The sequence below is a fragment of the Gavialis gangeticus genome, unplaced genomic scaffold, assembly GCF_001723915.1.
Source record: "Gavialis gangeticus isolate Ggan-Ray unplaced genomic scaffold, GavGan_comp1, whole genome shotgun sequence".
NCBI lineage: Eukaryota > Metazoa > Chordata > Crocodylia > Gavialidae > Gavialis > Gavialis gangeticus.
In genome coordinates, this window is record NW_017729011.1 from 1,908,253 (window position 1) to 1,931,524 (window position 23,272).

At 50.5% G+C, this 23,272-nt stretch overlaps 2 protein-coding genes and 1 long non-coding RNA gene across 3 annotated transcripts in view; 2 read left to right on the forward strand and 1 right to left on the reverse strand.

The window, feature by feature from the left end:
• Positions 1–2,997: 2,997 nt before the first annotated feature.
• Positions 2,998–5,876, forward strand: LRRC26 (leucine rich repeat containing 26). Its single transcript, XM_019510365.1, has 2 exons — positions 2,998–3,953; positions 5,209–5,876. The coding sequence occupies exons 1-2, from the start codon at positions 3,338–3,340 to the stop codon at positions 5,478–5,480; spliced, it is 888 nt and encodes a 295-aa protein (XP_019365910.1). The 5' UTR covers positions 2,998–3,337; the 3' UTR covers positions 5,481–5,876.
• A 3,627-nt stretch (positions 5,877–9,503) lies between these two features.
• Positions 9,504–23,272, reverse strand: part of GRIN1 (glutamate ionotropic receptor NMDA type subunit 1) — an 81,868-nt gene continuing 68,099 nt past the window's right edge. The window contains exons 19-21 of the mRNA XM_019510275.1: positions 22,746–22,891; positions 19,933–20,043; positions 9,504–10,111 (exon numbers count right to left, since the gene is read on the reverse strand). Of these exons, the coding sequence (XP_019365820.1) occupies positions 10,043–10,111; positions 19,933–20,043; positions 22,746–22,891 (326 nt within the window). The 3' untranslated portion in view covers positions 9,504–10,042. The remainder of the gene's footprint in view (positions 10,112–19,932; positions 20,044–22,745; positions 22,892–23,272) is intronic.
• On the forward strand, positions 10,118–11,737 carry LOC109292792. Its single transcript, XR_002096182.1, has 2 exons — positions 10,118–10,968; positions 11,072–11,737. It is a non-coding gene; the product is annotated as an uncharacterized LOC109292792 (long non-coding RNA).

The following is a 23,272-nucleotide window of genomic DNA, read 5'->3' on the forward strand; positions in this document are numbered from 1 at the left end:
ATGACTCCAAGATCCCTTTCTGCCACTGTGTTGACAAGAAGGGTATTCCCCAGCCTATAGGTGTGTTGCTGGTTCCTTCCCCCTAGATGCAGCACCTTGCACTTGTCTGCATTGAATTCCATCCTATTGTCATCTGCCCACCTCTAATTTGTCTAGATCTAGCTGGATTCTGTCCCTCCCCTCCCGTGTGCCCACCTCACCCCTCAACTTGGTGTTGTCAGCGAATTTGGACAGCGTGCATTCCACCCCCAGATCCAGATCGCTGATAAAGATGTTGAACAGCGCAGGCCTGAGGACCAAGCCCTGGGGGACTCTACATCCCTCCAGGTCAAAAACGACCCATCCACCACCACTCTCTGCGTGCGACCATCTAGCCAATTTGCCACCCATCTGACTGTAGACATCAATGCCGCAGTCACCGTGTTTTTTTAAGAGAATGTGATGGGAAACCATGTCAAAGACCTTCTTCTTTAGAAGGAGCTTCTCTCATTGGGGTCCCAGGTTTTATAGACCCTCAGCCCAGAGCAGTCCCACTGGGAAAGGTCAGGTAGTGCCAAGCTTTCTCCCAAGTAAGGTTCCATATAGGCCTGGAACACCAACCCCACCATTCCCAATTGTACAGGGTCAGAGGGAAATACTTCTCACCACAACTTCCTTGAGGAGCATTCTCATGGGAAGGAGCCAGCAGCAGCTCATTTGACATCTATTAAGGCATTGTGGGGATTGAGGCCCATACACCTTGTTCTCTCCAGTGCTTCTGGGCTGACCTTCCAGCTGGGTGCAGCTTCTTCATTATGACTCCCTGAGCATACAGGGCTACAAAGCCACTGCATTGCCCCTGGCAGAGGCTGTGTTAGTCAGCACAGGAAGTGTGATTGTTGACTACAGCTGCTAGGGCTGCCTGTGAGCAGAAAGGAACTGTATGGTGGTGCCAGCCATTCCAGCAGCTTGGGATCTCAACAGCAGGTAGGTGATTGGTGGGGGTGGCATCCTGCCATAGAAGCCGAAAATGGCTCTGTCTCTTGCTAGAACCTGCCCCTCAGGTTCTTGGACTCTACCGGATGCTTCTCCAGATCTTGGGGCAGTTGGCTGGTGTGTCATATTTCTCTGTAGAAGACTGTGTTTTCCTGGGAGCCAGCACTTGCAGTTTGTCCATGGAGAACCATGCACCTTTCCTCTAAAGCTGTATGTGGGGCCCAGGCTGTCCAGGGGTTGAGCCCAGTATTGGGCCCTCTCTTGGGGCTCTGGAAACCTGTGAGTGCTTCCCATCACACCAGCTCCAATGTGCTTTCTCTTTTTCCTCCCAGACTCCAGCCTTGAAATCCTGGATCCCAACGAACTGACCATGCTCTTCATGGTGAAGTCCCAGTCCATCAACCACACTTCAGAAAATCAGCGCAATCCAGAAAATGCATCTAAAATCATCTATGATAGCAAATTCCCATAAGACAGCACAGCATGGAGCACTTCAGGTGCCCTGCTCTTTCCAAGGTTCTCCCATTTGTTTCCTTTCAGCCAGTTTTTGTACTGCAGTTTGTGAACAAGCAAGGTCAATGTTGTGACCCCAACACAGCTGCCTTCACTGTGTTCTGTATTTGTAGGCTCACCTTTCCTCCCACTTCATGGCCACTTGGAATGCAGCTATTTTGAGTTAGGAGCCCACTGCCAGCTGATCGGGCCATGGCTACCACAGGTCCTAGGGAGCTGGTGAATGACATCCTGGAACCCATCCACTTGGCTTATGGTGTTGGATGGCCAGGGAAAGACTAGGAGTGAGGCAGGAGACTTATCTTCTTCTGCACTAACAGGTCAGAGACCAAACCCTTGGTCAGAGGCACCAGCCATAGTGCCATTGTGTAGCTCTGAGGAGCCCTGAGAGTCCATAAGCTAGGATGTGTGGGTGGCGGTGGGGTGGAGACTTAGTGTTAAGGAGACTGTATGTGCTCCAGTGAGAAACAAAAGTCAGTTCTTAGCAGGATTCAAATACTATTTTCAGCCTAGACAGCACCCTGCTGTCAAGTCCTGGCCTCCCTGGGATAGAGATTGTGCAGAAGGATGGTGCCTTCTTCTCCTGACACATGCACTCCAGGCTGTACCATCCAGCTGAGCCTCAGGGGCCCCCATGGTGGTGGAGGTAACCCTAAAGAAGAAGGCAGGAAGTGCATTTCCTCTAGGGCCTTGCTGAGGGGAGAGAGAGCAATCCCCTCTAGAGCTGGTACTGTGCCTCTCAGACTTCAGTACTACAGCCGAGTAGCGCACCTTGCAAAAGCTGGCACAGTGACCCTGGAGAGTCCACAGGCAGAGCCTCGCCATCGCAGCTGGTAGCTTACACAGTACCACCCAGGGACTGGTGATGCAGCTTGGCCACAAGAGTTTGCACAATGCCCCAAGAGACTAATCAAGACCCCAGCCATCAAAGATGGCTCAGTGACCCCCTGAGAGACCAATGGCACAACAGCCATCCCTGTCAGTACAGTTCCTCCTTCCCCTGAAACCAGTGGAGACTAGTATCATGGCTGGTACAGTGCCCCTCAGAGACCTGTTGTGCAGCCCAAACAGTAACAGCTGCCACAGGGCAAGCCTGGGGTAAACAGAGAAAGGCAGAACTGAATGGGAGCAGAGCAAGAGGCTCAGCTGCTGGCTGAGGAGGGCACCAAGAATTGGGGTGAGGGTGTCCCCCCTGAACTCCAGTGCTTGGCCCAGGCATCAGGAATGGAGGTGGGGGATATGGAGGGATCTAGACACATTTGCTCTGGAGCTGGTCATGAGCCACTCTGTGGGGTGTGGGTGGGGTGGGCTGGGTTCAAGTCCACCTCCCTGGCACCACTACACTTCCTGCTGCTGGGATCTGGGTCCAAGCTGGGTTCCCTGCTGCCTGCTGTAGGTCTGTGCCAAGGGGTTAATGCTGGAGCAGTAGCTGTACCTGGCTGGTAGCTGGGTGGGGGCGGGGGAGCTGTGGCTCTGCACCTTGGCAGCAGAAGCTGCTCTTAGAAAATATTTGCTAAGAAAAGTGCAGCTCCACCCTGGAGAAACCACAATCCGGGGCAAGCAGCGGCCTTTGAGCAGCCAGGTTAATGTTTGCAGGGCGTAGGTGACGCTGAAGTTTGTGCAAGGGAATGTGAGCCACTAGCGAAAGCCCCAAGGCGCCTGCTTCCTTATGAGGAGTCGCACAACCCACCAGCCCACTCCTCTGGCCTGGGCAGGCGGCCCAATGAGGTGGGGGTAGGGGACATCCAGGAGCCACGACAGGTCCCCAGGGACGCTGGCCTGGTGAGTCTGCCTTCGTGGCTGAGTGTGTGGGAGCCAAGTCCTTCCTTCAGTGTCTCATCTTGTGGGCATGGCCAGCTTGAGCTGTCGGGGAGCCCTGCTGACCTCTCTCCTCCTCCTGTACCCACTCCTTTGTGCTGCCTGCCCAGCTGTTTGCAGCTGCTCCTCAGGGGAAGTGGACTGCCGTGACCATGCCTTACATTTTGTGCCCAGTGGCCTGCCCACCAACGCCAGTGCAGTGCTGCTGGGCTATAACCGCATCGCCGGGCTCAAGGCTCACACCTTCCTGCAGCAGGTGTCCTTGCTGTACCTCAGTCTGCATGACAACGTGCTGGTGAGCATCCACAGCCAAGCACTCGCAGGGCTTGGGGTGCTGCAGGAGCTGGACCTGAGCAACAACTACCTCGTGGTGCTCACAGCAGAAACCTTCCTGCCACTGTCCAGCCTCACAACACTCAATGTGGGCAACAACCAGCTGGCCCAGTTGACCCCAGATGTGCCGCGCACCTTGCCCCGACTCCAGGCTCTGTTTCTGCACAACAATGCTCTACGGTTCCTGGACACTGGCTTCTTTGAGAACCTGCCTGCTGTACACTTGCTGACACTTGGGGGCAACCCCTGGGCATGCAGCTGTGCCATCTGGCCCCTCTTCTTCTGGCTCACCCACAACAGGGACAAGATCCAAGGTAAAAGGCGTGGGGTGTGTATGCAGAGCACCCTTGGGATGGCTGGTCAAGAGCAGTCTGGGCCCCGTCTGCTCTGAGGTGAAGGGCAGTCCCAAGTGCCTCCCCTTCACTCTCCACCGGGTAGGTGTTTCAGCCCTTGGTCCATGGCAAGCCCACAAGGCTTTATGGAGCATTGCCATGGGGCAGCAGGAAGTACCCCCTGCTTCCTCCATAATGCTGGAGCCAAGGATGTGCTGCCTGGTGCTGAGCTATGATGGTACCTGTGACTTCCATCTGCTTCCCTCCTCTGAGAAAACCTCCAGTTCTGGGGCCTGGGCCAGCTTATGCTGCCCTGCCTTCAGGCAGATGCTGGCCAGGCTGCCACCAGGCACAGGGTGAACCTGTCATGAGCAGGGCATAGGGGGGGAGCGGGGGGAGGCTGTGAATGGCCTTGGACAAGGGTTCTGTAAGTGCACTGATGGCACCAGCATAGCTGGAGCAAGGCTGTGGGAACTGAGCACAAAAGTGTGGGGCTGGTGCATAGGAGATGCCCAGGAGAGCCTGGGCAATGGGGAGAGCACTCTGCAGAGGTACAGCCCTTAACCCCATGGTGCTGGATTGGTGGCCCTTTGCCCCCTCCTCCTTGTTCTCCCATTTCCCCAGGGAGAAGAGCTGGCCTGTTGTGAGCCCTGAGGAGAGAGGTGCTCCCCAAGGCAACAGGATGCCCAGCTTCAGCTCAACTGCTCCCATGGGCACCAACCCTGCCCCATGACCAGGGACTCCAAGGGAAAACAGTGGCCACAAGCACCAAACCCATCCCTGCCATGGGCTCTGTGGGGAGAGATGCCCCCCACACTACAAGGGACTCAGAGGGGATGGCCTGAGGGATCAGAGTCTTGTGCTGTAGGTTGTTATCCCTTAGTGCTGACCAAAGGAGTGGCCAGGGCCCTCTGTCACCTGCCCACAGCCTGGAGGCCAGTACCATGTTGAGGCTGATGTGGGCAACTGGGGCATTGATCTTTCCCAGCTGCAACAGTTGCCCAACCTCAGTCTGCATCACTCTGACTCTGTCATCCTGGCCCTAAGGTGTCCCCCTGTGCCAGTGATGCTCTCCCACCTGCCCTGGCGGTGCCCTGCCCAGCCCTCCTGCCTCATCCCTTGCTGATGGCACTAGGCACCTCTGCCCCCTCATCATGTCCACAAAGCCAAGGCAAAACAGAAGTTGCCCTTGCTGGCAAGTCAGGAGCTGACTGGTGCATTTCTTTTCATCTTGCAGAGGTGAATCTGACCCTGTGCCGTTTCCCAGAGCTGCTCAACCAGTTTCCCATTGCAGCCCTTGACAACGCCTCCTTCAGCCGCTGCCAGGAGAGCCCACTACATCCACACAACTATACTTTCTTCCTGCTTATTGGCCCAGCTTCCTTCCTAGGCAGCATCATCATCTGCATCCTCACTGGCTGCCTGGTTGTGGCCTGCAATAAGCTGAGCAAAGACCCCTACCCCCGGCAAAGAGCCCTGCGACCCAGGATGACGCCGCCCCAGCAGTAGCTCTGGGATGGGGCAGGGAAGAGCTGCGGTGATACAAGACACTGGGCAGGGCAGGGACATGCCAGGCTGGCACCAGCTTGCAGCCAGGGCAGGGAAGTGCCTCTAGCCCTGGGAGGGATGAAGTGCCAGTGCCCCAGGGTTTATGAGCTGTGCTTCTCATGCTGTGGGGCCTTCCCTTCTCTCCCTCCTCAGGCAGGAGCCCTGTTCACATCCTCTAGCTGCCACCAAGAGCCAGGGAAATGACAGACCTTGGTGTTCAACTGGGCAGTGCCCAGTCCATCCGTGGGCTTGATTTAGCCAGTGATCCCAATCTGCTGTCCAGGGCAGATGCAGTGGAGCCCCATCCAAGCATGTGGAGGGAGGTGGAGGGGAGCTTGGCCCTGATCCAATCCTAACTAGGCCCTGCAGAGGTGGGGGAGGGAGCATGAACCAGGCCCTGCAGAGGTGGCGAGAGGGAGCTTGACCTCAACCCACAGAAGGAAGGGGGCAAGTTCCTCTGTGCAGGAACAGGGGGCATGGGAATTTGGCAGCAGGGAGAGGTGGCAGTAGTATTTGCCACTGCTCCCTTGGCACGAACTTTCCCGACCTCTGGAGAGCCCTGCAGGCCTAATGCCATGGCTCTGCAGACTGCATTTGGTCTGCAGGCTCGAGGTTGAGTACCCCGATCTAGACAGACAAACAGGAACCTTCATTTCAGGTGGCTGACCAGAGCAGCCCCCTAACCTGTGGCAAGGGTAGAAAGCAGCTCAGGCTTCTAGAGGCCCCAGTCTCTCTGCTTTTGTTCTGATATTTAGTCCTGGACAACAGGACTGGGCCAGGGCACCAGCACTTTCACACCCTATCCACTTGCAGTGATCCCCAATACTTAGAAGGACTTCTTGCTTTAGTGTCAGGCATCCAGGTTGTAGCCATATAGGTCTAGAGGCAAAAGGAATCAGAACTCATGGCAGAGGTGATATCTTTTATTAGACCAACTAGATACTTGCAAAAAAAATATTTACTTGCAGGCTTTCACGCACAGGCACCCTTCATCAGACATAGGACATTGCAAAGATTGTAAAAGTTCTCCTAGTATCTCTCCCTGATGAAGGGTGCCTGTGCCTGAAAGCCTGCAAGTAAATATTTTTTTTGCAAGTATCTAGTTGGTCTAATAAAAGATATCACCTCCTTGCTCCAGTAGCATGTGGGTAGTTCCTGCAGTGCAGAGCACCCAATGTGTGCAGGGGGAGGGAGTACTGCTCCCGTACTACAGCCACTGCACATAGCAGAGAGCCCTGCAGGTGCAAGTCAGCACAGTTGCACTGAAGCAAGGGGAACTGGTGGGGCAGCAGCACAGCACTGAGGATACGTACTGTCCTTAGGAACTACCTCTGACACACTCCAGCACTGCACACCAACAGGAATGCTGGCTTAGCTCAGGGGACCCAGCTATACCAGGCTTATCCTTCACAGCCTGTAGCTACTTAAATCCAGTGCCGGCTGTGATGGGTGTCAAGGAGGGAGACAGACGCAGACAGATTTCCAAACTGACCTAATTATGCTTGATTTTAACCTGGGGGTGTTGGAGGAGCAGCAGCTGAAGGAGGAGCTGCAGCTGAACTTTTCCTTAGGCATGTAACAGATTGCTTAATTATGCTAATGAATAAAAGAGGGCAGGATCTAAATCTCCAGGATTGCAGAATGATGATCAGTAGTGTAACTGGAGGGGCAGGACCTAGCCCTGGGTGCCAACTGTGACAGGGTGCCAGAACCTACCCAGGAAGTCTTTGCTGCTGCAGGGACAGCCCTGCATTGCCTGTCCAGAGCAGCTGGACAGTACAGCCCTGCACCCAGCAGTGTATCTGTGGGTGGCAAGTGGAATAGTTCCCCCCCCAAGTTTTGGTCAGAGCAGGCACAGCTTGGTGCCCCATAGTATAGCTGGGGTGGAAGGAAACAAGCAGGGCACGAAGCCCAGCTTCATGGAACCCAAGTCATGGGGCTGTTGCTACCTGTGTGGATACTGCTGCAGTCACAGTTATAGCAGCTGCTTTTGGTGTACAGAGAGCCCATGCAAGTAAGACTCCCCTACCCTCACCCCCACACCCAACAAGGGGTTACCCCCTCCTCCCTCCCGCCCTTGAATAAGCTTGCTGTACCTCTGCTGCTAATGAGTGTAGATATCTGAGGTTGCCTGGGCTGTGGCTGCCTTGCAGGACTGCCAGAGGCCAGGGAGATGCCAGGGTTGGGATGCACTCATGTGCAGGCATACATTTGGTGTGGCCCTGCCCCAGCCAGCTGGCATGGCATTTCCTTTCAGGGGCCTGGGCCAGTTGGACATGTCCCAGGCATGTCTAGAAAGCTGGGTCAGGTGCAGATCAACAGTATGGCTCTGGGCCCTTGCACATGCTTCACAGGCCCTCAAGATTTTGGGAGCTCTTGCACAGCCCTCCCCTCTGCATGGCTTCTGTCTCTGGCTTTTAGTGAAGACTCTTTGCAAATGGCACCAGCTGAGTCTCTGAGGTGACCGACCTGCCAGTGTGGGGGTTGCTGCTGAGGCTCAACTTTTCAACAGTTACGGCAAGGAAGGAGGTATGTGGCACTGCAGTACTCATCTTTAGCATCCCGCCGGGACTTTACTCAGCTCTTGCAAAACCCATGTCTTAAGTTACATTACATCAAAGTATAAAGGATAAAAGATTGAATCCTCACCAGGTTTAAACTGGCATCACCTCACTGGACTCAGCGGAGCTGCATTAATCCAGGGAGCTATGCCATTACACCAGCTGATGACTAGGCCCACTGGTCCTGGGAATGTTGCACAGTGCAGCTCCTTCTGCAATGGCCACCAATCCTCAGAGTCCAGCCCAGCCTTTTGAAGGGGCAAGCCAGTGGCTGCTGCTCCTTGCATGCCACCAGCTGGCCATGCTGGGCTGGGGACAGGATAAGCAGAGGGCTCGGTGTTCTGGTGTCAACATTGCAGATGGGTTTGCTTTTAAAAAAATGTATATACATCTCGCCTAGTAAAGGGTAACAGCAGCAGCAGCTCCGCTGGCACCCAGGGCAGCTGGACAGGGGCAGAGCAGGGCCACCAGCTGTGCACTGCTTGAGAGCAGGCTGCAGTGAGGATGGAGGAAGGGGCTCACTAAGCTAATTCCCCACTGCCTGCACAGAAGGGTTTGTGGGAGCCAGCAGAATGATGCACACTGTCCTGTATGAGGCGGGGGGAGGCACTCTTCCAGAAAGGCAGGGTGGTAAGGCCTGTCGCATCCCAACCTCTGAACTGGTCTCATTTTCAATGAGGACAGATAGAGAATCAGGTCACAGCTGCAGGATGGGCCAGGTCCCATCTCTGTACACACCAGGACTCTATGCTGGCTGAGGCCCACTGGTGTTGCTGCTGTGCTGCTAGCCAGCTCGTGCCGCAGGGAAGATCTGAGCGTCCAGCCAGTGTGGTCACTTTGGGGTACATGCTCCAAGGATGACCTACAAGCAACAGGCCAACAGAGCAGGACTGGAGTCCATGCAGGGATACCAGAACCTCCTGGGCTCATTCAGCTGGAAGGCATCTCACTGCTACAGAGAGCCTTTCTCATCAGATTGATAGGAAGTGCAGTGCCCCAAAGGAATCTGGCAGAAGCTGGGACAAGGAGGAAGAGTGGAAATGGAAAGGGATGGGAAGCACTTCCACAGCCTATTATCATGACACATGCCCAGAACCTGTCAGTGCCTGGTGCAAGCAGCAACCCCACCCCCTACTATAGTATTACAAATGTTAATGGAGGAGCTGGGCATCCTCACTTGCTCTGTGTGACTGGGGCATGACAAGGGCTATGTAAAAACAGCCTACTCTGGTGGGAGCCAAGAGCAGTGCGGGTTTCTTGTGCAGGCAGGTGGGATGGAGGAGGGAAGGGTGGAGTTCATGATCATCTGGAAAGGAAGAGAGCTGAAAAGACTTGTCCCAACTACAGCCACAGAGAACACCTGTTTGATCACTGTCCCCTAAGGCTGCATCTGTCTCTGAAACAGACACACTGAACAGAAGCATGATCAGCTATGTACAATCATCCACTGCGCTGGGAATGTTAGCACATCACACCATAGTCCTCCAGTGTTGTGTGAAATACATTGCGTAGGGTATGCATGCACTCACGAACAAGCAGGATTGTAGCAAATAACTCTCCTCTCCCTGTCAAGGAAGATATGTTTGCAATCATCCCTGCTCTTCTTGCTTTCTTTCCACAAGAAGGACAGGTGCCACGGTGCAGCAGAGCTGTTCTTTCCTTGAGTCCAGCACATGATCAGCCAGTGGCAATACTGATTAAAAACAGCACTGATTGGAAGCAGTTGTCTTTGTACAATGAAGTTCCAAAATGGGACCCGGTCCTGTGGTGCAGCCTGGCATGCTGTTATTGCCAGTAAGCCTAGGAAGGGAAGGAGATATACAATGACGTCACTGCGTATGGATGAAGGATGCTTCCCTCTTGTCTCACCAGTAAAGACCAATCAGTGTCACTTTGAAAGGAAGTCCTGGCTGTGCCTTCCTAGGCTGCCTGGCTAGGACCGATGGCTCCTGTGGGAGAATGTCACACCACAGTGCTGACTGAGGGGTCGGAGAGGTTGAGTTGCCCGGTAATGTCAGTGGGATGATACTGCTGCAAAAGACAAACGCACAGACAAGGAGAACGTGGTGTTAGGTAGCCCTAGCACTTGCTGCCTGGTTAAGCTCAGTTCAAACGTGTATCCCTACAGGAAATTGCTCAGGGATGATGCAACAGCAGGAAAAGTGCTGCCGTCTTAAGAGACAATTGCAAATGCAGTCAAAGCTTGTCCAGAGGTCACTGCAAACAGTTGGCAAGCATCCCACAGCTCACCTCTGACAAGTGCATGGAGTACAGTACAGTTTCTACAGAATATGGCAGCTGTGTCGCTTACTGAGTGACTGCCTCTGCTTCAGTGAGGAGCTATTGGACTAGAAGATCCTAGGAATCGATTAGAGCCAGCCCATCGGGTTAGTTATAGTTTGGAGAGTCTGGCTGGCTTTAAACATTTGACTTGCTCCCGATGCCTACCTTTGCTTTAAGGTCAGGGCACTACCCTCTGGGTTCCAATGACTCTGTTTTTATCTTTCCTGTCACACTGGTAAACAAATGTGCAACTTGGCTTTATTTGTGATCATCTGAAAGACAGCTGTTAATGTGAAAATGCCATGTTGGTCCTGTATTAGAGAAGTGGCCTGGAATTTGGATTCTCTTTTCCTCATAGAAGGAATTTGGCAAAAGCTACCTGGGAAAAACCATCCTAGTTATACAACTCACTGCCAATAGCTGTAAGGATGGCAGAGATCAATTTAAATTGGAAGGAACCAAAATATCTCCTTCCCCCAGGAAAGGCTTCATAACTAGGCAGGCTCATTCTTTTTCACTGCTCTTAACCTCACTGCCTGAGCAGCATAACCCCTGGCACAGAGCTGCATCCTTCAAGCCCACCACCATGAAGTCTGGGAGAAAAGGTAATACCACCCAGAGATTCCCAGAAGAAAAAGTCATGTTCTTTATGGATCCAGATATGGCCTGTCAACCTTAACTTCTTTTTTCCCCACTTGGATACTACAGGGCCCAAGCCAGGGCCTGCGGACGTCAATGGAATGATGGCTATGGATTCCAATAGACATTGGAGCAAGCCTAGAGAGCAAAACATCCAATTTCCATCCATTTGGGAGCTATCTTCTACTCTTTCACTCCTCTACCCCCCACTATTAACTGCTTTGTGCTGCCCTGACTTGAGACCTGCCCTCTGAACGCAGAAATCCAGGGCCGGTTTCTATATCAAACAAAGACTACTGAACACTCAGATGGACATGAACATTGCACCACTTCTGATAAACAGGAGTAGCTGCATCCCAGGTTGTATGCGTGAGAGAGATGGCATCATCTGTGGGGTCCAGAGACACAAAGAGGTCTCAGATGATGTATAAGGATTAGTGGCCCATCAAGTTTTCTGTGGGTTGCATGTCTCTAAGAATACTCTCAGCCAGTGCTCGCTTGTGCCTTGTACTATGCTATGAATGACTATATCCACCTTGTTCTGTATTTGTTGGTATTTTACCATTTTGCATTGTTCCTGTGTGTAGTTTATTTACAGATTTTCTGAGTTTATGATATGTGCACATATCAGGCCTGTGAATTATGGCTTTTCAAAGGATATAGAGGCTTATGGCATGGGTGTTTGGACTGTGTGTGTTTTATTCAAAGATAAAGACTGTGGTGGTTCCTTTGGGGGCTGTAGTGTCATAGTGTTTGTGTTGATAGATTTGTGTATAAATGGAGGAGGAATAAGTTATAGCTCCATAGACAAGACTAAAGTGGATTTTACACTGAAGGCAGGAATCCAATCTTCTTGTTAAATACAAAGAATATAGTATGAATTCCACATACAAATTATTCCTTGAATGAATATGTTGGAGATGATAAGCAAATCCACTGGTTAGTTTACAGAGATAAAAAAAATGTTAAAATGGAGCCTCAAAGTATTTTTAGTTAGGCCATTTTTTGGCCCGTACAATCCCACCTCAGCCCACATCTGTTTTCACAAACCTGGGTAAAGTGGTGAATTCTGAGTAGATCTGGTGCAGTATGTAGGGTTTTATTTTGGTCTAAGAAAGAAACTCATCAAGAATTTCCCTTTCTCAAAATGGGTGTCAGCTCCTACAATTCTCAGTGGGCGCAATCACACTGCTATTAATGTGCAGCAATAAGCTCCAGCACATATCATGTCGGAGTTAATTGCTCCCAGGCGCCACACTTGAATGTGCGCCTGTGACCACAGCATGCTGAACTGGGTCAGAGCTAGCCCCAGCTGGCAGGAGGCCTAGGGGGTCAAGCCTGCCAGCCCAGAGCTGCTCTGATCTGGCTCAATATGCTGCGGAGAGGCTGGCTGGGGGATAAGGGTGCTCCAGCATGGGGCTAGCTGGCAGGTAGCCCCCACACTAAAGCACCCTTATGCCCCAGCCAGTCCCATCAGCATCTACATGTGCATTGCAGCGCAGTAAAAAACTCTGCCACAGGATAGTAAATGTATTTACAAGAACTAACCTGCGGTGGAGTTAGTTTACTGAGGCCGAATAAGGTTGCATGTGTAGATGCTGAGACATTTACTGTGGAGCTAATTAGGCAGCTCCACAGTAAACGTTTCATGTAGACGTGCCCAGTAGATCATAGGCAACAGGCTGTTAGCTGCGTAACTAGGATGGCACGACTGGGGCAGCAGCTCTGGGTGCAAACTTGGATGGCAGGGCAAGGAAATAACAGCTAATACTGCCACCAGCTGGCTATAACATAGGCATTGGCACTCGGGAAGCACCACTACCTCTTGTGCCACTGCTGCCCCTGGTGCCAAGCTACTCTGTTACACCTCTGCAGCCTGTTCACCAAATCCCTTAATCTGAATTTGAGAGTGCTCTTTTTTTGCCTCCTGACAGCTTCACTCTGAAGGTGATATAGCTGCATTTCCACTGGATAAATACTGGAGGCAGTGGCTATCTTGGCTAAGAACCGTATGCCCACTGAGAACTTCAGTCATGCAACAGCAGTCAGTTTGAAACAGGGAAGCTCTGAGTGTCATCTGAAGGCAAAGATTTTTATGCACTAATCTCTGCAGAAGGAAGATTTTTAATTAGAAAGAATAGTAGCCAATTATGACACTTGGTTTTTAAAGATAACAATGTGTAGCATGGAAGGCAGCAAAAAAGGGAAGCTAATGTGTTTGTGTGTGTTCAGGCATGTACACACATACGCACACATGCACAGGATTGCCAATAACAATGTTTCAAACAAAAAAGAAAAGAGGTAAGCCTACAAAATGGGGGAGGTGGTTAAAAAAAAAGATCAGGTTGTGAATTTCAGGTCAATCTTTTGAGTTGGAACTCTCCCACACCCACCATGCCCTGTGATGAGAGGGGAAGATGACCTCCTCCCTGAGGGAGAGTACAACAGCCCTGCTGAGGGAGCTCTAGCTGGAAAGACCCAGCTGAGTGTAAACCACACACACGTGCATAAGACTGCCTGGTGTTGTGGGCCTCCCAGCTTCACCCCAAGCACTGCAACAGATTGGTGCTGTGTCCTCACCTACCTATACATGCACTTCTCTCTCCCCGCAACCAACTATGTCATCACTGCCTCCAGTCTCACGTCCAGCCACCCATCTATCAGCCTAGGCACCTAATGCTCAGTGCTCTAAGGCATTTCACGCACCCTTCCAGCTGGAGGAGGGAAAAAGGTTGCTGCGGGAAGCTCCTCTGCTTCCCTTTCCCAGGCCTGCAATGGAGAGGGTGGTGGGAAGAACAGGGAGGCAATGAGGGGTTTCCCCCAGGTTGAGGTTGAACTACCCTGAGCTATTGGGTTATCTGCTCCCCTTTCTCCCCTTCTTTATCCTCAAACTCTTTTTGCACATAGGAAAGGGGGAGGAGCTGTGTCCACCTTCTGAGAAACTGCTCTTTCCTCAGAGGTTGGGAAGGGGCCAGGAAACCAGTCAGAGGGCAGGTCTACAGGAGATGCTAACTGCACAGTAGCCTAATTCTACTGTGCAGTAGCAGGCAGGACAAAAACCATGTTAATATGTTACTGCGCAGTAGTATTAGGCTACTGCACAGTTAGTGTCACTAAAAAGCTGTGCACTGACGTTACTGCACAGGACTGCCAGTTAGTGCACATTGATTTAGTACTTGGTTATACAAGTACTAAACTTAATACACAGTAACTGTGCCCAGAGAAATTTTTTTTTGCTTGAGCATGGCTGAAAAAATGCATGAGGGCTGAAGCCTCTGGAGTCACTGAGCCCGAGTCTAATGGGTTAACTGCAATTTATTTACAGGACTTAGCAATGCTGGCATGTGCACGTATGCATGTACATGAAAGGAAATACAAGGGTGTGTAGGAAGAGCTTGGACTCTGGAGAAGTTGTATATGAGGGAATGTGGAGAGCAGGGAAGAGGAAAACCAGGGTGTGCAGTCTGACTCATTGTGTGGCTCTGCAAAGTCCCAGTAGAACAAATCTATCTGGCCAATGCAGTCTGGGACATTTGCACAATTCCAAAATGGCACAAAATAGCCAGATACTGGTGAATTTGGCCATAAAAGTTTAACTGCAGGAAAAGGATTTCAAACTAAAAACCGTATCTCGTCCAATCTTAGAATTATCCCATGCTGACATGCTCTTTGACTTCCTTGTGTAGTGTTCCTGCATTATTAGTGTCCATGTGATAATAATTTAAAGAAACAAGGACATTTCCAAATATAAAGTATGTTAAAAAGGAATTAAAGTTATGACTACATATCAGTAATTTAGCATAGTTTACATTACAGGAATGATTTAAGTAGCCCAAAACAAAACGTTATCACACCAAAATTAAGAGTTCATCTTAACTACAAAAGGACTCAAGCATGGCGAGGTATGGAAATGAAAGGAAGGCACTTGCACAACCTAAAGCCTGCTTTGAAATGAGACCATGAAGAAAAAATATAGGCAACAACCTAATGTCTTTTAAAATCAATTTAATCTAACATGGGATCATATTATAAATTACATGTAATAGTCTGGATTGTCTTTTTTATTAAAAATTGTGTTTTTAACTAAATGCAATGCTTATGGGAGGTGTTTGTTTTCCTCAATTTTTCTATTAGGAAACTGGTTATTTGATAATTTTGAGGGCTAAAATACTTGGTTTTTAATTGAAAAGTCAAAATTTTTTGCAGAACCCACCCTGATCTTCTGAGAGGCTGGACTAAAATACATCAGTTATAACTGAATAGGCATTCATGACAACACCGTGCAACTCGTATGGTGGCAGGGGGAGGGGGGATGTCTGTTAGCAGTTTTATGCTTATCTGTGGGAATAAACTGTGCCTCCCCAGGGCATACGAGGTGTGGTATAATTTCTGTGAAGATGGGGACATGTCCAGGAGCAGCTAATGGATGCAATGCAGTTTCTCTAGTGTTTCTGGGGTATATGACATCCTGGTAGGGGGTGTGTGTGTGTTTTACAGGATCTCAGGGGGCTTTCCTGGGGGCTGTAACATCTTGGGTGATTGCAATGGACATTAATACATCAGCTCTATGGGCATTATGTGAGGTGCAGGAATTACCTATGGGGAATAAACGCATGTCCTGCTGTGTCTGTGGGGATTATGTGCACCCCAAGTATTGTCACTGGAGAGGCTGTGCATCTCAGATGGCATCAGTGGGGGTTAGAACATCCAGAGTGATTTCCAAGGGGCTGATTCTTTCCCAGGGGGCATCTTGGGATCCACAGTGCCATCATGTCTCTCTGGCGCTCTAAGGGGGTCATTCTGTGGGATTGCAGAATAGAATCCACCTTTAAAAACACAGACAATGACAAGGAAAGAAGCAGGCTGCCAGCTTTGCATCTTTCATGTGTGTTTCCAGGTTGGATAGACTCCCTGCTGCTGGAGAGTCCCCCCTCAAGCTCTACAGGTTGTTGTAGCCTGAGTGTGCCCAAACCTTGCCCATCTGAGGCCTGTCTACCTGAGCCTGATACTCAAAAGACAGCAGCTGGCTGTTGTGCTGATGTGTAATAGGGCGACACAGTCCTGGAAGATTACTTGTCCCCAGGAGACTATGTGCTCTGTTTTTGCCTGAGACAAGTGGAGCTTTCCACAACATGAGAACTTCAGGCTTTCTGTACTGGAGCAGAGAAGCAGCACAGGCTGTCAGTGTGAGTCCTCTGCTCTAGCCACTGGGAACACCAGCTTGTTGCTGGATGATCTGTTGTGACATTAGCCAATCAGAATTCCTGTCCTCTATAACAGCCCACATGGTAGTGATGTCTTTGAGGAGATGGTACTTCTGGCAGTGTTTTAGGAGGTGGTAACAGCCAGCTCACCTACCCTTCAGTAACACTTGTCCCAATCTATACTAATGAAATGACAGAAGCCTACTATAATACTAGGTGGCTGTCTCAGCCACCAAGTTGGTTCTTATTGGACTTGCACCCCAGAGCTAGCAGTGGCACCCACCATTGAGTGTGTGTCACTGCACCCCTCTGGGCAATCCCTCAGGGAGCATCAGCAAAATTACCATGGGTGGTAGCTAGCGCTGGATGCTACCAAAGACATACTACACTTGTGTGCTGGATGAAGGGGTAGCCATCACAATAGCATGGGTTTCTACAGCCTGGATTAAGAAACTAGCTTTTTGCAGGTGGAGCTGTAACAGACTCTGCCCCTCTGAGTTAGTTAGCTAACAAAGGCTAAAAGGAAATACTTTCCCCTAGTGCAGCCACGGCCCCAAACATGTTATTGCCAGAACATAGCTCCCTGCACCTTCTGGGGGCAGGCATGAGTCCTGTCTCCATGCCTGTTCTCTTTGTGCATATCCCAGGACTATGCAATGCTACTTGTCTACAAGACAGGTGGGAGGAATATGCCTTTGCTTTCCAGGGATGTGTGCACATTGCACCTACAGGACCAAATGCATGAGGACAGCGCCTGTACTCTGCCCCTCCCTCCTGGTGGCTGCAGGTGGGGGTGCTTCTACCATAAGTCAGCACCATCCTTTTGAAAGGTCTGTGTGCTTTCAGGCCAAGAGGCCCTGCATGAGTTGCACCATCCCTTCCTATACATCAGTTTGAGCCTTCTGAGGAAGCAATTTCATCTCCATGCTGGCGTCATAGCCACCAGACAGTGCTTCTTTTTGAAGGGTCCCTCAGATGCAGCAACCCCCCAAATTAGGGCAGTGAGCTGGGGCAGTGGGATTTTGTCCCTCTTCTGCTGCAGGGCTCTGTCTGCTTTCAAGGGGAAGGCCTGTTCAGACACTAGCTTTCACTTCCAGGGCACACAGTTGCCAGGGGAGATTGCATACAGGGCAGAGGGGTGCTCGGCTCCCAGCAACTCTGCTGCCTCAGGGAGACCATCTGAGCAAACCCAAGCTCTCAAGGCCCCTGTGTCACTGCTTTCTTTGCAAAGCAGAGAGACCATTGCTACTGCTCTATCACTACTATACGAGGGAGCTACACCCAACCTGCTGCTCAACTCCATGTGTCAGAGGGAGCTAAGCCTTCAGTGGGGTAGGCTGTGAGTGAATGGGGCCAGGCTTTTGGTGCAGGCCCGGCCCAAGCCTCTCATTGTGGCTTCCCACCTTTTTCCCCAACTGAGGAGAGAGCACAGTAATCTGGGGCCTCAGCTGTCCTGTCATGCAAAAGGGATACGGGAGGGAGAGTTAAACTGTAACAGCCCCATGGACCCTGACATAAATTACAACCATTCACTCACGCTCAACCCCCCTCTCCACCCAAGCAGAGCACTAACTCCACCACGCTTCCTCTGAGGAGCTCCCCTGCCTGGAGTCCCCACACTCAGCTCACCACCGCACTACCCCGGTCCGGAGCAGCAACGCCTTTCATTCGCCCTACAGCCCTCCGCCCCTCAGAGGTAGCACTGAGGGGTTCAAGTAGGGGCCTCTAGTCTGTAATTTCCTTAACCCTGGCTCTGGGACTTGCAGTTGCAAGCACCACACAACAGACATGAATGAACTGTCCAGGCCACCCCTGCCAAGCCTCCCTGCCCCTCCACACCACTCCCCATGCCCCGTACCCATGTCTCTTCTTCCTCACTCCCTCCCCTTTCCCCCACACCCGGGCTGGTTTCTCCTCCCTCCCTCCCTAACCCCCATACCCATGGGTCTTCTTCCCTATGCCCTCCCATCTCTGCACTTGCAGCTCTTCCTCCTCGCTCCCCACACTGTGCTCCCTCTTTCCCCATGCTCAGTGTTTCAAGCTGTGGAGAAAGCCACAGCCACAGTCACCTTCCAGGGGAGTAAACTCGTGGAGGACGGTCGCCGTGACACCCTCACCGGCTGGCCTGCAGAGCTGCACTGGGTTCCAGCCCCTGCGCAGGATGGTGATGGGCAGGCACCAGTCCCCAGGGGAGCTCACCGGTGCAGGCTGAGGCGTGGGGAGATTTCCTGCCTAGAGAGCATTATGGGGACAGCATTAGTAACAGCAGGGATGTTCAGCTGTTACTCATGTCTGATCCCTTCTTCAAGGGGTGGGGGGCTGCCCCCAGGCTACCCGTGGCACGTGCTGTGTGCCCTGAGATGACAGCTTGTTCTGTGAGATGGCAGCAGCAGAAGCAGCAGCAGCTTCTAAGGAAGGGGCAGCCCAACACAGCCCAGCTGAGGGCTCAGTTGGCAGCTTGCTGCTGCGCATTGGGCCTCATCCAAGTTGTGCTCCTGGGATCCTCTTGGGATCAAGCCTGCATTAGCATAAAATGGAGTCACCTCCATTTTGCATACAGAGCCAGGGCCCAGAGTGACCATGGGACAGCACATGCTGGTCCCTCGGAGTCCCTGTGGCCTCTATGGGCTGCAGCCCTATGAAGATGAGCTGCACTGCAGAAAGTGGTGGGCTGCGTTTTGCCACCCCACTTCAGCAGAAGGCTTCCTCATTCCCAGCCATGCATCATGTCTCTAACAGCCTCAATGGGAACCCCCCCTGAGCAACCCTGCACTGGGCACACACCTGCAGACCACAGCAGGAGGCGATTTCAGCGGATCATTAATTGGCAGCAAAATGCATCTCCCACCTCCGAACGCTACAACAAATTAGCCAAAGTGCAGAGAGTGCCATACAACAAAACGCATCATGCAGAAGGGACAGATGGGGCATTATCTTTTAGTTCAACAGATTTGGCAGCCCAACCTGATTGATTTGGCTCTGAAATTCTATCAAGAGAAGACATGCTATTTCTGTTTGACAGTTGTTGCACTTTAAAGGCAACAATTTACAGACTTCCTCTAATTTCACAGAAGGAGTTTTACTCCAAGCAGAAAAATACAGCTTTTGAATCAGGTTGGGTTTTTCCAAAACTCCTCTTTTAACCACTGATGTCTCTCTTTTAGAGCTGCATTAATACTGGTCATAACCAGAGACAGCTGCCACTTGTGCGCTGAGGACTAAGTCCCGAAAGCTATCAATCACAAACAAAAATCACATGTATAGAATGCAACACGCATGGCTTTCGTGAGGTGAGACAGTGCCCAAATTAAATCAGGGTGATTGTTTTAGGCATACAATGACACACAGGTACAGGAACACTCAGGAACAGAAAAAAAATGTCATCGGTTTCAGAAGATCAGTACCAGTAAGTAAGGTGAGCAAAGAAAAGAGAAGAAACTCAAAAATCATCCAGTCAAAAAACAAAACCAAAAAACTTGGTAGCATCTTCAAACTCATCACAGGACTACAAACCATCTCCTGCCTGCCCTCCAGGATCCCAGAATCCTTTGAGGTACATGGGATGACTGACTCACTGACTCACTGACTGACTGTCGACGAACATGAGGCTATGCATGTACACTGGCAGCTTCGGGATGAGTGTGTGGCAGTCAATGGGATGGCAGAAGAGAGAGAGAAAGAGAGAGAGAGAAAGAGAGAGGGCAGAATTGTTCTTCTTCCTCTTACCGTATCTTTGGAGGACCTACGTCTCTTGAAGCTGGAGGCCAGGGTGGAGGTGATGGACCTAAAAGTGGCTTTCTTTTTAGGGTCAGGTTCTGCTCTACCACTTTTTCTATCCTAAAATGAATATGTATAAGTGATTAGATCTCTAGTGTGTTTTTTGAATCTCTAAATCTAGTTGAATACTGCCCCATCTCATGTCCTTCATTTAGGTAAGAGAGCTACTGGAGATGTTCTGCTGGTGTCATTCCCAGTCCTCCAGGGGCCACCTTGGCCCTGACTTGAATCAGGATTTACAAAAGGGCCGACTCACTGCTAAGTCTATTTGGACTGGGCTAGGATCTGGAGAAATGAAAACCCCTCTGGGGAAGTAGCCCTGCTCTCCTCTGTGTTTGTTTACAGGCCTGATCAGCTAACCTGACTTCCCATGGGAACAACTGGAAATTCAGTGGCTAAATGGCATTTTGGTCCTAACAAACATGACTCCTGCCCCTTGCTTCCACAGCTAGTCTAGCTAGACCGAGAGGTGAGATGCTGCACCTACCACTAAAAAAAAATGCTCAGGGCCTTTTCTGAAGCTGAATCCTAGCGCCACAAGAGAGAGAGAGGACTGCATTGAAAGAGAAGTCATTGTATGAATATTCTGTAAAAAATGTATTCAAAAATTTAAATGATGCATTTGTGCAAAGCCGAACGTTTTCCAAAGTAAAAGGAGAAAAAAAAGGAAAAGAAAGGGAAGAAGCAAAGCGTTAGCGCTATGATGTCATCAGGGGGTTGGAATGAACTAAAAAAGAACAGAACTCAAAAAATGTAGCCATCGGTGTTAGCGAGTCGGACCTGGTTGGCACAGGCTGGGAGCACCAGCCACCAGGGCACAGGGAATGGTTGGTGGTGGGGGTCTGGCCACTCTCTGTGGCAGGTACTGACAACAATTCCTTCCCACATGCTTTAATGCCAATGAGCGTGACCTTTCCAAATGGGGATGGCGTAACCAGGTCGGGCTCTACCAACGTACGGGGGTAACCAAAATGTATCCCGCTGGTGCGTAGTGCATGCTCGGGGGATACATTTCCTCCTCCTTTTCAGTTCTCTCTTTTGCAGACATGCACAAACGGAAAGGAAAGCAAGATGAATGGAATGGAATGTCTTTTTCTTCCATGGCATCTCAGGAAATAGCCATGGCAAAACTGTGATCCCAAAAAACCATTATTTTTGTTTGTTTGTTTTAACAAATAAATCTTTCCACTTGCCTACCTTCTAGTAATGTACCAGATACTAGTGGTCTGACGTTTCCTCCTGTGGAAAAGTCTTACATTGTCAAACTGATCTTTATCATGAGACTCTGTTTATACCCACAGGGCGACATGCTTAGCTCACAGTCCCACAGATTCTGCCCAATGACCCAGTGCAGTATTTTCTAGAAGGTTGGCAAGTGAAAAATGGCAGTGTGACTATAGTGCTCTGTCCCAGCAGACTTAACCACTTCAGTGCTGCTGCTTTTTGGAAGCAAAGAAAAAAAGAAATGGCTTTTCAATACTGTATTAGTGAACTGACTCCAAAGAGCTCTCAGTTAGTCTAATAAAGTATATAGCAGCCTGTCTTCATTCTTTCCCTCTGCTGCTTTCAGGGAGGTTAGTTACACCCGAGCAGCCCTTTCCCATGCCATAGTCAATGCTGCTATCACATGGCCATTTCATTTCACTTGTTGAAAGTGACACCCCAATCATTGTTTCTTTCTTTCATTCACTCTTTCTTTGAAGGGTGGTGCCCTTTAGTCAGATAAAGGATCTTTTACTCTCTGAAGGCTGAGTTGCTTCCCAAAACAAAAAGAAGCAGCCCAGACCATTCAGAGACAAGCTCCACAGGCCCTAAACTGGGGTTACAGGACATAACGGCGTTGATCCCACAGCAACTGGGAAAGAGAGAGCTCGGCCAGGTAGGCTGGACCTGGCTCGTGTATGTCATCACAATCAGGTGTCATTGTCAGGCACAAGAGATTCCTTCTGGACTTCCCTTGCTTTCAGGGCAAGGAGAAACCATGGCTTTGTAGACAAAAGCTGTCATAACAAGCCCTTTGGCATGAACCCAGGGGAGTCTCTGTGCTAACAGGAACTGTCATTAATAGCACCCAGCATGAATCTCGGGCATCAAGAGATGTCCATCGTCTCCAAGTCTGTGGAATCCAATTGACAAGAGCACACACCACCTCTTTTTGGAACTGGTCCCAGTTAATGACGATTGCAACTGCACTTATGCTGGGGGTTAGCTTTGGCTTTGTTTCATTAATGGTCACGTGAGCATTTCACCACATAAAGAGCGGGAGAGCAGCAGTAGAAAGGGGTGTTCATCAACAGCAGATTAATGCTGTGATCATCTGCTGTCAAGTGCAGTCAGATAATGGTACATCAGTGCAAGAGCATTTTTAAAGGAGCTGTGCTGGCATTGTTTGCTCAAATGGAATGAGACCTGGCTCCTGCACATAGTCTCCAGCAGAACAATGTGCCAGATCACCCTTGGGAGCACAGTTGAGAATGAAACCATTTTTGCCAGGTGTCCTGGCTAGATTTGTGCACAACTCACCTCCTGGGAGAGATTGCATCGGACAGTGTGTTAGTGCCAAGGGAAATTGCCACTGAGAAGGCAGGGAATCTATGACTTGGCCACTAGCAGCACAGTAACACCTGGCCATAGTTACTGGGGACCTGGGGCGAGGGACGAAGGGGCCCCCCATGCTATTCCATAGCTCTGTATTCACTGACTTGGTGAAGGAATGGAACACGCACCTGTTGGAGATTTGCTCTAAAAACGGTTTGTCCTACCTGCAGGTTCTTCCGCCACACATTAACGGCTGCAAACGCCAGCTGCATCTGCTTCCTTCGCGCATCCTTATGCCTTTTGTAAGCTATTTCTATGAATATTAAAAATATCCCGGCAACAATACCTCCAGCCACCAGCATAAATACACCTGAAATAAGCAGGAAAGTTATAGAGGGCAATGGAAACTGCATCACTACTCTTCATTTCCCTTGCATAATACCAACCCCCAACAGCATCTCACAGTCAAAGAATCCCCACCCGGAGGTTCCCAGAAGCATAGGGACAGCAGAGCTGGGCAAATACTGCAGGACATTTTTGTGCAGAGCTTTCATGATTTTAACTCAGTTTGCTTTGTCTTTGTCCATGTCCCTTTTGCATTCACTGCCTGCATTCACCCTAGCAATGGCTCTGAAAACTGGATTTTAGGGGAATACTGCAGACTATCCACAGACAGCTCATTTTTAATGGTATTTCTACCAGCTCAATCTCAGTGATGCCTATGGCCATGAGTATTTGCACTGGGAACTCA

What these genes read in the sequence shown, in the direction of transcription:
- LRRC26 (XM_019510365.1), top strand. Translation starts at nt 3,338, where the DNA reads ATGGCCAGCTTGAGCTGTCGGGGAGCCCTGCTGACCTCTCTCCTCCTC. An exon ending in CAACAGGGACAAGATCCAAG is followed by an intron (nt 3,954 to 5,208) that starts GTAAAAGGCGTG and finishes TTCATCTTGCAG; the next exon opens with AGGTGAATCTGACCCTGTGC.